This window comes from Loxodonta africana, chromosome 3, assembly GCF_030014295.1.
Source record: "Loxodonta africana isolate mLoxAfr1 chromosome 3, mLoxAfr1.hap2, whole genome shotgun sequence".
NCBI classification, from domain to species: domain Eukaryota; kingdom Metazoa; phylum Chordata; class Mammalia; order Proboscidea; family Elephantidae; genus Loxodonta; species Loxodonta africana.
In genome coordinates, this window is record NC_087344.1 from 92809320 (window position 1) to 92823830 (window position 14511).

Consider the following 14511-nt stretch of genomic DNA (forward strand, 5'->3'; position numbering starts at 1 on the left):
CCCAGGGCTTCGCCTCTGTGTTCTCCAGCCGCTTGTCCCGGAAGTCAGCCTGTCGCGCAGAGGACACCGACAGCACCATGGCAGATGGTGAGGGGTATCGGAACCCCACGGAGGTGCAGATGAGCCAGGTGGTGCTGCCCTGCCACACCAACCAGCGCGGCGAGCTGAGCGTCGGGCAGCTGCTCAAGTGGATCGACACCACCGCCTGCCTGTCTGGTGAGGACACTCTCGGCCTGGCAGGCCTCCCACCCACCGGCCCCCAGACCCAGAGCAGCCTTCTTGTTGGTTGCCTTGGAGTTGACTCTGAATGACAGCCACCCTATAGGACAGAACAGAACTGCCCCATAAGGTTTCCTAGGCTGTAATCTTTACAGAAGCAGATCGCCAGGTCTTTTCGCCTGTGGAGCCTCTGGGTGGATTCTCACCGCCGACCTTTTGGTTTGTAGCTGAACACTTAACCATTGTACCACCAGGGCTCCTGAGGCCCAGAGTAAAGGCCTCTACTTTCAACGTGGTCACTGTTGTCCCTCAGTCAGTGCCACACTGTACCTCTTCCCTGCCTTTGCTCATGTTGGTTTGCCTGCCTGAAATGTCCTCCCCAATTTCTCAATGCTCAGCTGAGGCTCACCCCCTCTCCCTCACATCGCAGGCCTCTCAGGCCCCTGCTCCAACACAACGCAGCCTTACATGTGGCTGCTTCAAGATTAGCTTGAAAGTGTCCTGGGCAAAGACCATGGGGTGCCTGCCCTATGCTCCCTAAGTTGAGCAGGGTCCAGCTCATTTGTTTCTCTTGTTGCACCAGCATTCTCCAGCCCACACGGAAGTCACTGGGGACAGTCCGCCCCGCCCTGACCCCGCCGCAGCACCCCTGCACCCCAAGGCGAGAAGCGGCAGAGGCGGGGAGGACTGGGGAGCGGTCGCGCCGTGGAAGGAGGGCCCCCGCGGGGGTGGACGCCGGGTGGGGGGAGGGCGCGGCGACAGTCGTTCTCGCTCAGCCGGGGGATTCGCCGAGCCCTGCTGGGGGCGCGGGGAGGCTGTAACACCCGGGGGGACGGGGCCCGAATCACCTTCCCCGCCCTCCTTCCCAGCGGTCCCGGAGCCGGTCTGGGCGCACGGTCGCGGTGGAAATGCGCCCGGCGGCGGTGGCGGGGGAGGGCGGCGAGGGGTCGGGAGGAGCTGGGGAGCGGGAAAGATCTGCCAGACCTCGGGGCGGACTGCGCGGACCCCACCCCTTTACTTCTTAACTATTTCACGCCCTCTTGAACTCTGTCTTCAGAGTTCTTCTCAACTTTCCCGTAGGTACTTGTTGACAATGGATCTTCTACCGGTATTTAGACTTAGATGGAATTTACTAGGCGCTTTGGGCTGCATTCCCAAGCAACAGGACTCCGGGAAGACCCGGCCGGGCTACTGGCAGCCTCATACCGTCCATAGGCTGGACTTTGATCAGAAGGGCTTGCCCACCACCCTCCCCCAGCCACCTAACCCCCCAGCCCCCCCCCCCCCGCTCAAGGCGGGCGGGGAGAGGGGGATGGACAAGTGACTCGACTGCCCTCCAGCACCACTGATGGGGGCTGGGAAAGGGAGCAGCAGTGGGGCTGTGTGAGAAGACTAGAGGCCCTGACCTGGCCTGGGGGGAGGGGAGGGTCCCCATAGGGACTGAGGCACCTGAGCAGATCCTGTAGGGGGAGAATGACTCCGTGGAGTTGATGAAGGTGGTGAAGTTGACTGAGCAGAGGTACAGCGTGTGCGTGCCCAGGTGGGAGGCAGGAAACAGCATGGCCGTGATTATTCATTCAACAGCTATTTATTGTCTACAGTGGTTAAGAGCTGGGCTGCTGTCTTCCTCATCTAGTGCTGCTATAACAGAAATACCACAAGTGGATGGCTTTAACAAAGAGAAATTAATTTTCTCACGGTCTAGTAGGCTAGAAGTCCAAATTCAGGGCATCAGCTCCAGGGTAAGGCTTTCTCTCTGTTAGCTCTGGAGGAAGGTCTTTATGGTCAATCTTCCCGTGGTCTAGGAGCTCTGCTCCCAGGGCTTCTTTCTTGGTGGCGTGAGGTCCCCAACTCTCTGCTTGCTTCCCGTTCCGTTTTAATCTCTTGAGAGAGAAAAGGAGGTACAGGCCACACCCCACAGAAACTCCCTTTACGTTGGATCAGGAATGTGACAATCCCACCCTAATCCTCTTTAACATAAAATTACAATCACAAAATGGAGGACAACCACACAATACTGGGAATCATGGCCTAACCAAATTAAAACACATTTTTTTGGAGGTGTAATTCAGCTGCGAAGCAAAAGGTGGGCAGTTCGAATTCACCAGCTGCTCCTTGGAAATCCTATGGGGTGGTTCTACCATGTCCTATAAGGTCGCTATAAATAGGGATCCACTTGACAGCGATGGATTTGGTTTTGGTTTTTATGTGCCAGGGGGAGCCCTAGTGGCACAGTGATGCTGCTAACCAAAAGGCTGGCAGTTTGAATCCACCAGCCGCTCCCTGGAAACCCTATGGGGCAGTTCGTCTCTGTCCTGTAGGGTGGCTGTGAGTCGACTCGACAGCAATGGGTATGTGCCAGGCACAGTTCCAGGTACTAGGGTATAACAGTGACCAAGACAGTCAATGGTCCTTGCTCTCATGTGACTTAAACAGTCTAGAGGGACATAGAGACAGTAGACAAAACCCAGATTATATAAAATAGGGTCAGAGCACGGTAACTGAGGTGGGTGAGAAGGCATCGCTTGAGCTCAGGTGGTCAGAGAAGCATCTCAAGGTGGGAGCACAGCTTCCCAGTAGGCCGCTAACATATGGCTTTCTTCCCCCGGTGCCAGCGGAGAGGCATGCTGGCTGCCCCTGCGTCACAGCCTCGATGGACGACATCTATTTTGAGCATACCATTAGGTAAGTGGCCTCACAGTCCTCTGGTCTCCCCACAATGAGTCCAGTGCCCGCCGCCCCATCTCCCTGCCTGGTCAGCCTGTGTGCTGCCCGGAACCTGACTGGACTGACCTAGAGCCGGTGAAGCTGGGGCAGCCTCTGGAGGAGTAATAACCCATATGCAGAGGCTGGAACAGCAGTGAGCTAGGAGCTGGCTGGCTGCCAGGTGCTGTGGGTAGATTCCCTTGACCAGGGTGGGGGCCAAGGAAAGGGCTTTAGGTTTGAAGTTAGACATTGCTGAGATAGTGGCATGGTGTGCTGTATGACTTTGGGGAAGTCAGCCTCTCTCTCTCTGGGCCTTAATTTTCTTATCTGCAAAACTGATGGGATTAGACTTAACCAGTGAATGCCTTTTTAGCTCATTCTCCATGGCTCTCTGGACTGTAGGAAGGCCCCTAGGGGAGGATCCTGGGCAAAACCTGAGCTAGAAGCTTGGGCCATTGAACTTTTGCTTACATACCCCTGGGGATGAGGAGCTTATTACCTCTTAAGGTAAACTTTTTTTTTTTTTTAAATGGCTCTACTGGTTAGAAAGCTCTTGATTACACTGTGCTGAGCTTTGTCTCCCTGTTGTGTGGCTCACCAGTCCCAATCCTGCTTCTGGGACCCAAGGAGCAGGCTGAGCCCTCACCCCAGACAGGTGCTTTGTCTCCAGGTCTGCCCCTAAACTTGCCATTGGTACCTAGGACATCAAGTGCCAAAGGCTTATTCAGGACAATCTGGGTACCCAGTGTGTCACTGTTTAGGAAAAAGTTTGGCCAGCTCCTGTATTCATTCATTCATTCATTACTTATTCAATTATTTATATTAAAACTACTACTTAGTATTAGTTGAGCACCTCCTCTGGACCAGACCCCATGCTGTGTTTTGGACACACAAAGTTAACCAGAGCACAGTCTATCCCCAGAAGCTCCCAGTCTGTGGGGGGCAGGGCAGGGGGGACAGTAATTTCAGCTCAGAGTGGTAAATTCCATGCTAATGACGATCTCTGACCTGACATGTGAGTGCTTGGTAATGCATTCTTTCTAAAAAACTTTTTATTTTAGAATAGTTGTAGATTTACAGAAAGGTTGTGAAGATAATACGGAGAGTTTCCATGTACCCTACACCCAGTTCCCCTCTTCTTAACAGCTTACACTAGTATGGTATGTTTGTTACAGTGAACCAATATTGGTACTTTATTTGTAACAATTTTTTCAATACATTAACTTATTCAGACCTTGAAACAACCCTTTGAGATCATGGCTATTGGTATCCTCATTTTACAGATGAGGAAGCTGAGGCACAGAGAAGTGAAGTAACCAGCTCTAGGTCACATGGCTAATAGGTGAAGGATTCAGGATATACCACCAGGCAGGTAGCTGACCCTAGAGCCCTTGCTCTGTATCTCCTATACTTCTGGTGATGAGTGCAATGGCACAGAGGGTGGTCAAGGGAGGCTGCCTGGAGGAAGTGTTTGAGCTGGCCCCAGCACTGTCAGCACTGTAAGTAGAAAGTCTCTGAAGGCCAGCAGAGCCGTGTCTGGCGAGCTTTGGGTCCCTGCAGCTAGCACAGTTTCTGGCACTTGGAGGAGCTCAGGGTAAAGAGGGTGGGAATGTGTGTAATGGATGGACCTGCCACAGGACCCAGTAGGGTGAAGGTGAGTCTGGGGGGAGCAGGTGCAGACACAGGGGAAAGTCACAGAGGATTCTGGGAAAGTGGTGAGGACCTGGAGCGTGGCCCATGGCCAGGAAGCCCTGACTGCACCCGAGGAAAGCAGGGGAAAGTTATTTTGTTTTTGCTGTTGCCATTTAAATTATTTCAAAACATATCTCTAAAAGGTAAGGACTCTTTTTAAACATAACTTCAACACCATTACCACATCTTAGAAAAATTAGTAATTCCTCAAAATAGAAAAAAAAAAATTCCTCATTAACATCAAATAATTCCTCATTAACATCAAATTTCTAGCCAATGTTCAAATGCCTGCACCTGTCTCATAAATTTTCTTCCTGAGTATAAAGGGATTATTTATTCTTTTATTTTTTAAATATTTTATTGTTTTTAGGTGAAAGTTTACACAGCAAATTAGATTCCCATTTAACAATTTTTATACAAATTGTTCCATTAAATCGGTTACAATTTTCACAATGTGTCAGCATTCCTGTTATTTCCTTTCTGTTTGTTCTGTTTTCATTGATCTAGTTTCTCTTGTCCTCTTTGCTGTCTCATCTTTGCTTTTGGGTAAATGTTGACCATCTGGTCTCATGGAGTTGGTTGTTTAAGGGAGCAAATTACTCACGGGTGATATTGTTTATTTTATAAACCAATGTATTACTTGGTTGAAAGGTAAATTCTGGGAGTGGCTTCAGTTCCAAGTTCACAGAGTATCTTAGGGCGATAGTCTCAGGGGTTCCTCTAGTCTCTATCGGTCCAGTAGGTCTGGCCATTTTTAGGAATTTGAATTTTGTTCTACATTTTTCTCCCATTCTGTCCGGGACCTTCTATTGTGTCCCTGGTTAGAACAGTCGGTAGTGGTAGCTGGGCACCGTCTAGTTCTTCTGGTCTCAGTTTAGAAAAGGCTGTGCTTCGTGTGGGCCGTTAGTCCTGTGGACTAGTTTCTTCTTTGAGTCTTTGGTTTTCTTCATCCTCTCTTGCTCATGAATTTGTTTTTGTTTCATGTTACTTTTTTTTTTCTTTCCAAGTCAGGATTCAGACAAGACTGCCATTGGTTGATATGTCTCTTAAGTCTTTTTAAAAATCTATAGGCTGCCTTTCTCCCCAGCCCCATCCCTCTTTCTTCTTTTACCTTGAAATTTATTTGTTGAGGAAACCTTGTCGTTTGCTCCCTAGAGTTCTCCGTTATCTGTATTTTGCTATTGGCGTTGTTGTGGTGTCATTTAACATGTTCCTCTATCCCTTAAGGAAACCCTGGTGGAGCAGTGGTTAACAGCTACAGCTGCTAACCAAAAGGTTGGCAACTCGAATCTGCCAGGAGCTCCTTGGAAACCCTATAGGGCAGTTCTACTCTGTCCTATAGGGTGACTGTTAGTCAGAATTGACTCTACAGCCTTGGGTTTGGTTTTTTTGGTTTTCTATCCTTAAAAATAAGCTGCTCCTGGGGAAGGGCTTGAACAGGGATCAGATTGTTTGTGGAGCTGCTTCTCTGTGGTGCAGAGAGCACCTGGAAGGGTGTCGGGGAACTGGAGACTTGGAGGGGTGCATACGAGGAGGTTGGGCAGTGACCCTGGAGAGGGATCCGGTGATATGGCTGTGGGGATGGAGAGGGATAGTCAGAAAGGAAGAGAAACTCTGAAGTGCAAATGGATGGCTGCTTGGCTTGGGAGAGCTAAAGAGGAAGAAGAGTTGCAAATTCCTTTCTTGTTTTTTTAATATTGCAGAAAATAGACTTTTATTTTTATTTTGGGCACTGTCTTAGTTTTCTAGTGTTGCTGTAACAGAAATACCACAAGTGGATGGCTTTAACAAACAGAAATTTATTCTCTCTCAGTCTAGGAGGCTAGAAGTCTGAATTCAGGGTGCCAGCTCCAGGGGAAGGCTTTCTATCTCTGTTGGCTTTGGAGAAGGGTCCTTGTCATCAATCCCCTGGTCTAGGAACTTCTCAGCACAGGGATCCTGGGTCCAAAGGACATGCCCCCCTCCTGGTTCTTCATTCTTGGTGGCATGAAGTCCCTCTGTCTCTCTGCACACTTCAGAAGAAATTGACTCAATGTACAACCTGATCTTGTAGATTGAGTCCTGCTTCACTAACATAACTGCCTCTAATCCTGCCTCATTAACATCATAGAGGTAGGAATTGCAACACATAGGAAAATCACGTCAGATCACAAAATAGTGGACAACCATATAGTACTTGGAATCACGGCCTAGCCAAGTTGACACACATTTTGGGCAGGACACAATTCAATCCATAACAGGGACCATAGAAGTTTTTTCTATCTTTTATCGTGAAAACTTTCCCAAACATATAGAAAAATTGAATAGTGCAATGATCACCATGACTAAACTCAATAATAAACATTTTACTAAATTTGTTTTGTCTACGTGTGCTCGGATGCTAACCAAAATGTTGATGGTTTGAACTCACCCAGCAGCTCTATGGGAGAAAGACCTGGTGATCCGCTCCCATAAAAATTACAGCCTAGGAGACCCTGTGGGGCAGTTCTACTCCGTCACATGGAGTCACTATGAGTTTAAATTGACTTGACGGTAACCAACGATACATATATGGGTATCCATTTATGTATAGATAAATATATTGTGAGGATGATGCAGGACTAGGTAGTGTTTCGGAGCTGACTCAACGGCACCTAACAACAACAACATACACTTCAATGTAAGCTGCAGATGTCATGCTCCTTCATCTCGCCACATATCAGCACGCATCTCCTAAAAATGGTGGTACCTGTGTGACCATTGGTACTCCTAAGAAAATTAACACAAATCGGCAAATCCTAGGCAAATGTGAGCTCTTGTTGTTTATGAGCTCCTGCTGTGGGCGGGGCCTGGCTCCTGGCTCAGCACAGATTTTCTCACTGGATCCTCAGAAGAACCACAGTCAGTGGTCATGTGTTCTCCCTACTTAACGAAAAAAAAAAATTTTTTTTTTTTTTTTTTACAAGGAAAAAGTAAAAGTGACTCACCCAACATCACGCAGCTTGCTAGCATTACAGTCAAGGTAAAGCTTAAATGAAACCCAGGGCTGCCCCTTGACCAGCAGGCACCTAGGAAGGAACCTTTTCCAGGCTTGAAGAGGGGGTGGCCAGGCTGGGGCTATCTCTATGGCTTTCTTATCAAGGCCAAGGTGAACCAGACCTTCAGGCTAATAGGCTCTACAGGCTGTTCAGTTCCCTTGGACCTCTGGTTCTCTTTCTTTGCAGAGAACATTTGGTTATTTGAAGAAGAGATCGGCACAGTGTTCTCTGTATTACTGAGCCAAAGCACAGAGAGGAGAAAGGACTTGCTCAAGGTCACATAATGATTGAATGGGGGCCAGCTTCCCAGCTTTCAGTTGCCTCCCCCACTGCCCATTAGCTGGGGCCCCTCTGTTGCCTTGTTAGGCACAGGGCAGGCTAGCTGGCTCCCCTGGGGATTCTGACTGTTCATCTGGACTCGGGAACCATTCCAAAGGGACCGGCTGCAGCTGGAAAGAGTGGGTCTGGTGCAGTCAACTGACCCGGTCTAGGGTCCAGGCTCTGTTACTTTTTTACTTAACCTCTCTGAAGTTTAATCCATCCCTAACCCACCTGCCAAGCTTGTTTTGAGGCTCAAATAAGGTAGTGCACAGTGCCTGGCACATAGTAGGCATTCTTTAAATGTTTCCATCTCCCCTCCCTACCCTCTCTTATAGCCCTTACACTTAGTAGGCATTCAGTAAATGTGGAATTCGTTAATTCAGTCAGCCACTATTTATTGAGGTCCTACCACGTGCCCTGTGTCAGGCCTTGAAGAGTCAATGAGGAGCAAAACAGATGCAACCCTTGTCCCAGAGGCTCTTAAAGAATGTGGGGGGAACAGAGGTTGGGCTACTGGAAAAAGTGTTAGGAGGGTGAACTTTACTGGGCTACTAGAGCACACAGTTGGGGTCTGACCCAGACAGGGAGGACTTCCCTGAGGAGGAGACCACTGAGCCAAGAGCAAAAAGAAGCTTGAGCATTAACTGGACAGAGAGGAATAAGGAAAAGGAGGAAGTGAATAAAATCATGGCAGCCTTCTCAGCCTCGGCTTCCCCACCTATGGAACGGGGTGCTGACAGCATCCTGCCGGCTAGCTTTGAGGCATCGGTGATGTCACAGATGTGAATCTGCTCTGCAGGCCACGGAGTTCTCCGGCCAGTTCCCCTTAGCAGAGGCCCCACACACATCAGAGGCCACTGATCCCTGCCACTGTGCACTCTGCAAGGCTGACCTCCTGCTTTTCTCTCCCCAGTGTTGGACAAGTGGTGAATATCAAGGCCAAGGTGAACCGGGCCTTCAACTCCAGCATGGAGGTGTGTGGGGCTGAGTGTGTGTGTGTGTGTGTGTGTGTTTGTGTGTGTGTATGTATTTTCTGCAGCTCAGGAACACTCACACTCACACAGCCCAGGTCGAGGCAGCTGAATTCGGAGGTAACTGGCGGGGCTGGGAGGACCCTAAGAAATATCGTGTCTGACACTCACACACAGAAGGGAAAACAGGCCCAGGGATGGGAAAGTACTTGCCTTAGGTCCCCAAGCCACATAGATTCCGGTGTGGGACCTGGCTTCCAGCCTCCCGACTCTTCCCCTAGGCCTCGCGCCCCCCTCTCTCAGTTTCAGCAGTCAGGTGGTCCCAGGAATAGAGGGAAGACAGCCACTATGGGTGACGCCGGAGGTAGACGGGCTGGAGCAAGGAGAGCACAAGACTTTGGTTCTGGCCTATTAGCTGACCTCCCGCGGCCTCTGTAAAATGGGAAAATAATTCCTGTGTTGCAGGTGTAATGGGAGGACTATGTGAGGATGCGCAGGGCTCTGTGAACATGGGGGAGGGACTCTAGTGGACTTCAGGCCCAGCAACCTGATGCAGCCAGAACAGTGTTTCCTGAGGATAGCAGAGTCCTGACTGTGCCTCTTGGGCCCCATAAATGTCCAGGTGCCCCTTGGGGCCATGATGGGTCTGTCCTTTCAATTTAGCCAATGTTTTACCTGTTTTGAAGTCCCTGGTTAGCACAAACAGTTAAGCACTCAGCTACTAACTGAAAGGCTGACTGAATCCACCCAGAGGCACCTTGGAAGAAGGTCCTGGAGATCCACTTCTGAAAGATCACCCCCCCCCCCAAAAAAAAAAACAAACCCAGTGCTGTCGAGTCGATTCTGACTCATAGCGACCCTATAGGACAGAGTAGAACTGCCCCATAGAGTTTCCAAGGAGCACCTGGCGGATTTGAACTGCCAACCCTTTGGTTAGCAACCATAGCACTTAACCACTACGCCACCAGGGTTTCACAGCCATTGAAAATCCTACGGAGTGTAGTTCTACTCTGAAAAATGTGGGGCCAACATGAGTAGGAAGCAACTTGATGGCAACTGAGTTACGTATTTTAAAAGCACCTTCATAGACACCTTCTCATTTTAATCCTCTCAGTAACCCTGCGTGGGTAGGCATGATCACCCCCATTTTACAGATAAGGAAATTGAGGCCCAGAGAAGGGAGGAGACTTGCCCAAGATTTCCCAGGGAGTCAATTTGACAGAACCAGAACCTATCCTGGATCTCCTAGACTCAACAGTTGAGACAGAAATGCTCATGGCCTGGCCTGGGACAGCACTTCCTGCCCCATTGAGCTTTGGGACCTTGGTTGGTGAGCTCTTCCTTCCTTCTCACACCTCCCACATATTCTTCCTCTCCAGGTGGGGATCCAGGTGACTTCCGAGGACCTGTGCTCTGAGAAGCAATGGAGTGTGTGCAAGGCCTTGGCCACCTTTGTGGCCCACCGGGAGCTCTCCAAGGTAGGCAGCAGCACCTGGCAGCTGGATGCATCTTGGCAACCTTGGTGCCTGCCCAGTGGTGCTTGCACTGAGAGAGAGGGTCTGGACCAGGCGAGGGAGGCTGGGGGTCGAGCAGAGGAGCTGAAACAGGGGCAATCCACCGTCCCCAGAGGAAGACCCACCCCCACTGCGAACTGACCCCAGCAGCCTTCCCTCTGTCTTTTCCCCACTTATCACTGCATATCCCTTACGAGAATTTGTCAGTCTTACAACCCCTACTTCCTCTGTGCAATTGACTGGAGGGACGTTTGAAGGATGAATATGATGTATTAGGTCAACATAGAGGCATGGGATGGGAATGGAGGGGAAGGGGAAGACTTATAACCAAACAACCAGCAGCCTCAGGCCAACTGTGTGCGTGCCCCAGGCTTGAGATGGGGAGGGGGTGAGACAGACCCTGCATTCTTTCAGGACAGTTGTCCTGAGCCCCTACCACCCCCTCTGCTGGCCACCAGGTGAAACTGAAGCAGACCACGCCTCAGACAGAGGAGGAGAAGATGGAGCACAGCGTGGCTGCCGAGCGCCGGCGCATGCGGCTGGTCTATGCGGACACTATCAAGGACCTCCTAGCCAACTTCCCCATTCAGGATGGTGAGCGGCTGCTGGCTGTGGGTGGGAGGGCAGCTGGCACCCTGCATGTCCCCCTCCCCCACTTTGGGCCGTCAATGGGCAGAAGGAGGGAGGGGGTCTACTTGGAATGTTCAGCCACTGGTGGCCTCAGGCCTACATGACCCTTTTAGCCTCACGGTCCCTGAGAAGTGGGGTTAGCACATACCAAGAGTCCTTTGTTATGAACGAAACATAGAAGCCATGGTATTTGGGAAGGTAGTACTGAGCCCAGCCTTGAAGACTCAGTAGGATTTAAAAAAATACATATATACATGTACTTAAACAAGTATAGAATAAAAAGCAAGACTCTCTCCTACCCCAGAACCTGGGCACCCTTGCCAGAGGCAACTACTGTTACCTGTTTTGGGTATCTTTCCAGAAGCATCTTCTGCGTATTTAAGCATGTGTATATATTACTTTGTTGTTGTTGTGTGCTATCGAGTCAATTCAGCCATATATGACAGAGTAGAACTGCCCCATAGGGTTTCCTTGGCTGTAATCTTTGCAAGAGCAGATTGTCAGGTTTTTGGTTTGAACCACGAACCTTTCAGTTATCAGCCAAGTGCTTAACCATTGTGCCACCAGGACTCCTTAGCTCCCACTTTTTACCTAGATGGGAACATATAGTACATACTGTCCTGTCTCTTGCTTTTCCCCCCTTAAAAATGAATATTGGAGATTGTTCCGTATCGTACACAAAGATCTGCTTTGGAGTGGGTAGGGCTTTGACAGGTAGAGAGGCGAGGAAAGCATTACTGATGGGGGCACAGTAGGTGAAGGCCCAGAGGGGTGACCTTGGGTTTGTTTACCAGTCTCCAGAATATTAGAATGCCAAGTCCTTCCTGGAAACCACCTGGAGGCAATCTAAGGACACGTTAAAGGTAGCTCAGCTTCCCAGAGTGGGGAGTGAGCAGATGGAGTGCGTTGACCCCAGTGAAAGCGGCTCATTGCACTCTGAATTTCTGCGCGTGTTTGTGCTGGGGCGGGAGGCCCTGGCTGTGCTGCCCAGCTCCCCGAGCCTCATTGAGGCCTCATTGGACCCACCCATTCCACTGCAGCCTCCTAGTTACCCTATCTTGACAGCCCTCCTGCAGCTCTCTGCCCCCTCAGCCTGGCACCTGGGGTCCTCCGCTGTCCGATCAGCCTCTTCTGTGCGGTCCCTTTCCTTGCCCTCAAATCTGACTAAGCCAAAGGCCTCATTGCTCCTTGGGCAGGCTTGGCTCAGGCCACCCTCAACCTTCCCTTCTGTGGCATCTCTGAGTGGCCTGCAAGCCAAGAGAAATGCCACCTTTGTGATGGGCCCTCCCTGGTGACGTCTCTCTCCCTGGGAGACAAATGGGCTGGGTAGGGGTGTCAGCATCTGCTCCCTTGGCCCTCAAGGCTCTGTCCACTGTCTGGCCTCTCTTGCTGAGGATATTCTAATGCCATTGCCCCCAAGAACCGGGCAGTATTGGGCTATCCTTTTTGAGAGCGTGTCTACTGCACTTTATAACTGCGATCATATTTCATCTTGAAATAGTCCTATCAGGCTGGATTTGACATACCTTTTACAGATGAGGAAATTGAGGTTCAGAGAGATTACCGGTCTTGCCCGTGGTCACACAGCCAGTATGAGGTGGAGCTGAGGTTCGGACCCAGGTGTGTCTTGTCTCCAAAGCTGTTGTCTACTGTCCTGTGACAGGCTCATCTCTCTCATCCACGTTTCCACCCCAACCCCGGTTCCTCATTCAGGACCAGCCCAAGCCTTATGCACACTTGTTAGCTGCTATGAGTTGGCCCCAATCTCCTGGCGACCCTATATGTATGCACACTTAAAGAAAAAGATAAAAACAAACCCATTGCCGTCAAGTCGATTCTGACTCATAGTAACCCTATAGGACAGAGTAGAACTGCCCCATAGGGTTTCCAAGGAGGGGTGGGTGATTCAAACCAGCGACCTTTCAGTTAGCAGCTGACTGCTTAACCACTGTGCCACCAGGGCTTCATGCACACCTAAAAACTAAAAACTAGTGTTGAGTAAATAAAGGAACCTACATGGATGGTGTAGTGGTTAAGAGTTATGGCTGCTGATCAAAAGGGTTGGCCGTTCAAATCCACCAGGCGCTCCTTGGAAACACTATGGGGGCAGTTCTACTCTGTCCTGTAGGGTCACTATGAGTTGGAATCAACTGGAAGGCAATGGGTTTGTTTTTTTTTTTTTGGTTTTGGATAGGGGGTAGGGGCTGCCCTTGGGAACCTTCTCATAGGTGCCTGCATCCCTCCCCTTGTCCCCTTCCCTGGTCAGATCTGGAGAGGAGAGACTGCAGCCACATGGTGCCAGCTGAGAAGACCCGAGTGGAGAGCGTGGAGCTGGTCCTACCCCCCCACGCCAATCACCAGGGCAATACCTTTGGTGGCCAGATCATGGCCTGGATGGAGAACGTGGCCACCATTGCAGCCAGGTGAGGGGAGAGTGCCCTGCCTCCACCTCCTGTCTCCCCTTTCCCCCTCCTTCCCTTTGCCAGTTCCCTCTCTGGGAGAAACCCCAGCTTGGTGTTGGCATTTGATGTTTTGACATCTTGGCTCTTCTGTTGGGGTAACCCAGGGCTTTCAAATCCAGAAAGCCAGAGGGAAATGATGTTCTGTGGGCCGACCTTTCCTCCATAGCCTGCGTGGTAGATGCCAAGCCCTCATCCTGGCCCCAGGGTGCCTTGGTCTGGCTCTGCCTGCTCTCTTCCTTGTGTCTTAGGCTCTCCTCAAGTCAAGCTTTTGGCCATTCCCCACTCCCATCCTCCACATTCCTGCCCCTTGCCTTTGCTCTGAGTCTAACGTTCCACCATGATATCCCCTACTCATCTTGGTCTGCTAAAGCCCCACCCACCTCTCCCATGAACGTGTCTCTGATGGTTCCCTTCTTCCTAGACTAAAAATAATTCCTTCTATAACCTTTTGTGCCTATCCAGGCCTTGTTCTGGGAGCCCTGGTGGCCGAGTGGTTGAGTGTTTGGCTCCTAACCAAAAAGTCGGCAGTTCAAGTCTACCAGCTACTCCTTGGAAACCCTATGGGTCAGCTCTACTCTGTTCTCTAGGGTCGCTATGGGTTAGAATGAACTTGACAGTAATGGGTTTTTAGGGCCTGTTCTACCCTAAATATCAGGAGTTTTTTTGGTCTTTTTTTAAAAAAAAAAGTTATGATAACTGCTTTTCACTGACTGACTAACACTCTCGTACCTCCATGACTTCGTGTTTGCTGTTTCCCTCTGCCTGAAGTGCCCTCCTAGCCAGGTGAACTCCTCGTCCTTTAGAGCCTAGCTTAAATGGGCCCTCCTCTGTGTCTAATCTGTGGAGACAGTGCATAGCAATGCATTTCAGGCAGCTCCAGCTGTAAGGGGCCATACCATCTCAGAGGAGGGTGAGAGCCTCGGTGGTCAGGGAGGACTTCCTGAAGGAGGGGCAGTTGAGCTGGGCCTTGAATGACAAG

General features: G+C 50.4%; 1 protein-coding gene across 2 annotated transcripts in view; it reads left to right on the forward strand.

Moving 5' to 3' along the window:
- Positions 1-14511, forward strand: part of ACOT11 (acyl-CoA thioesterase 11) — a 25214-nt gene continuing 10703 nt past the window's right edge. The window contains exons 1-6 of one of the 2 annotated variants that reach the window (XM_023549557.2): positions 1-216; positions 2835-2904; positions 8869-8929; positions 10306-10404; positions 10899-11034; positions 13337-13493. In XM_023549557.2, coding sequence (XP_023405325.1) covers positions 78-216; positions 2835-2904; positions 8869-8929; positions 10306-10404; positions 10899-11034; positions 13337-13493 — 662 coding nt within the window. In that variant the 5' untranslated portion in view covers positions 1-77. Of the gene's footprint in view, positions 217-1544; positions 2571-2834; positions 2905-8868; positions 8930-10305; positions 10405-10898; positions 11035-13336; positions 13494-14511 lie in introns of those variants that run through there. The other variant, XM_064282015.1, reaches the window with a different exon arrangement.